This window comes from Morone saxatilis, unplaced genomic scaffold, assembly GCF_004916995.1.
Source record: "Morone saxatilis isolate NCDOM2014 unplaced genomic scaffold, NCSU_SB_2.0 Contig3, whole genome shotgun sequence".
Taxonomy (NCBI): Eukaryota; Metazoa; Chordata; class Actinopteri; family Moronidae; genus Morone; species Morone saxatilis.
In genome coordinates, this window is record NW_023339873.1 from 17,204,044 (window position 1) to 17,205,410 (window position 1,367).

The 1,367-nt window shown below is 44.0% G+C and overlaps 1 protein-coding gene across 1 annotated transcript in view; it reads left to right on the plus strand.

The window, feature by feature from the left end:
* The window catches only part of syf2 (SYF2 pre-mRNA-splicing factor), a 6,194-nt gene that overhangs the window by 3,722 nt on the left and 1,105 nt on the right, over positions 1-1,367 (plus strand). The window contains exons 5-6 of the mRNA XM_035674682.1: positions 106-196; positions 796-894. Coding sequence (XP_035530575.1) covers positions 106-196; positions 796-894 — 190 coding nt within the window. The remainder of the gene's footprint in view (positions 1-105; positions 197-795; positions 895-1,367) is intronic.

A 1,367-nucleotide genomic window follows, 5' to 3' on the forward strand; every position in this document is an offset into this window, starting at 1 on the left:
GAGCCTCGTGCCTGCTTGCTGTTTGTTCCGGTAATTATAACTCAGTCCGTTTTTTTTTTTTTGTTTTTTTTTCTCTCTCTCTCCGTCTCACACAATGGACTGCAGGTTATGCCGAGGCCCAGTTCAGACAGTACCAAAGGCTCACCAAGCAAATCAGACCAGACCTGGATAGCTACGAGAAGCAGAGGGAGGAATGGTGAGTTTAGCCTCTGTCCCATCTTCCTTTGCGGTCACAGTACTGTATTTGTGTCTTTTTATACTTTGTCCAAATAGACAGACAGCTCAACATGGGAAAAAGAATTGGCCTCTGGCATTACTAGATCTTTGTGCATTCCTATTAACAGGGTCATAAAAATGATACATGAGGATGTCTCTGCTTTAAAGACCGTAACTGTGAAATTTCTCATCAAGTAAAATGAATTGTAACAATTTGCTTGGTGTAATCATCTCAGGATTCACCCATCACATGTGCACAAAGCATATTCTATATGATAACTTGTACCCCCTCATTTGCCCCGGGGTTAGTGTCGACATAGCCCCACCCTCCTGAAATAATAATACAAGATTTTAAAGTGCATGCACGCTAAGGTCCAAGAAGAGTTCAGGGCTCCTTAGGGGCTGACGTACGCAGGACCGTGAAGGATACACCGACGCATCATGCCCTGAAACCAAATCCTCATCCCCTGTTAGGATGACCATAATCACAATGATGGAATAGAGAAGTCAGTTTAAGCGTGGTAAAATGGTTATTATCTGTGGTTCTGCATTTCTAATTCTTTTGCTGGTGCTCCACAGCGGTGAGGACTTCCACCCCACGTCCAATAGCCTGATCCACGGCACCCATGTCCCCACAAAGGATGGCATTGACCGCATGGTGGAAGATGTTGAAAAACAGTAAGTCGCACTCAAAAACACACAGCAGAAGAGAGATGCCATATCCTCTCCTGACCGTTCACTAATTAAATCTCAGCCTGCCCGTGAAGTATCACCCTGACTCACAAGGCTCCACTCGGCTCTCCTTGGCGGCCGCCAGTGACAAATAACAAGAAGCATTCAACCAGGCTAACAGGCAAAATGCTAATGAGCAAAAACAAAATAATAATCTGTACGAATAGCAGGTCCTAAATTGTATGTAAAATGTCCCTCAGTAGAATTGAACCCCAATGACTTTGTTAAGAAAAACATGGGTGAGCTCAGCGCTGTTTATACTCAGCCTTGCTAATTATGAGTTGCTTAAGCAATCCAAACAAAATGTAAATTTTTCTGCCTTCTTTCCGGCACTGGCACACCACAAACGTAATAAATTATGCGCAGAAGGTGTGAGAGTGAGAGTGAGAGTGAGAGTGTGTGTGAGAGTGAGAGTGAGA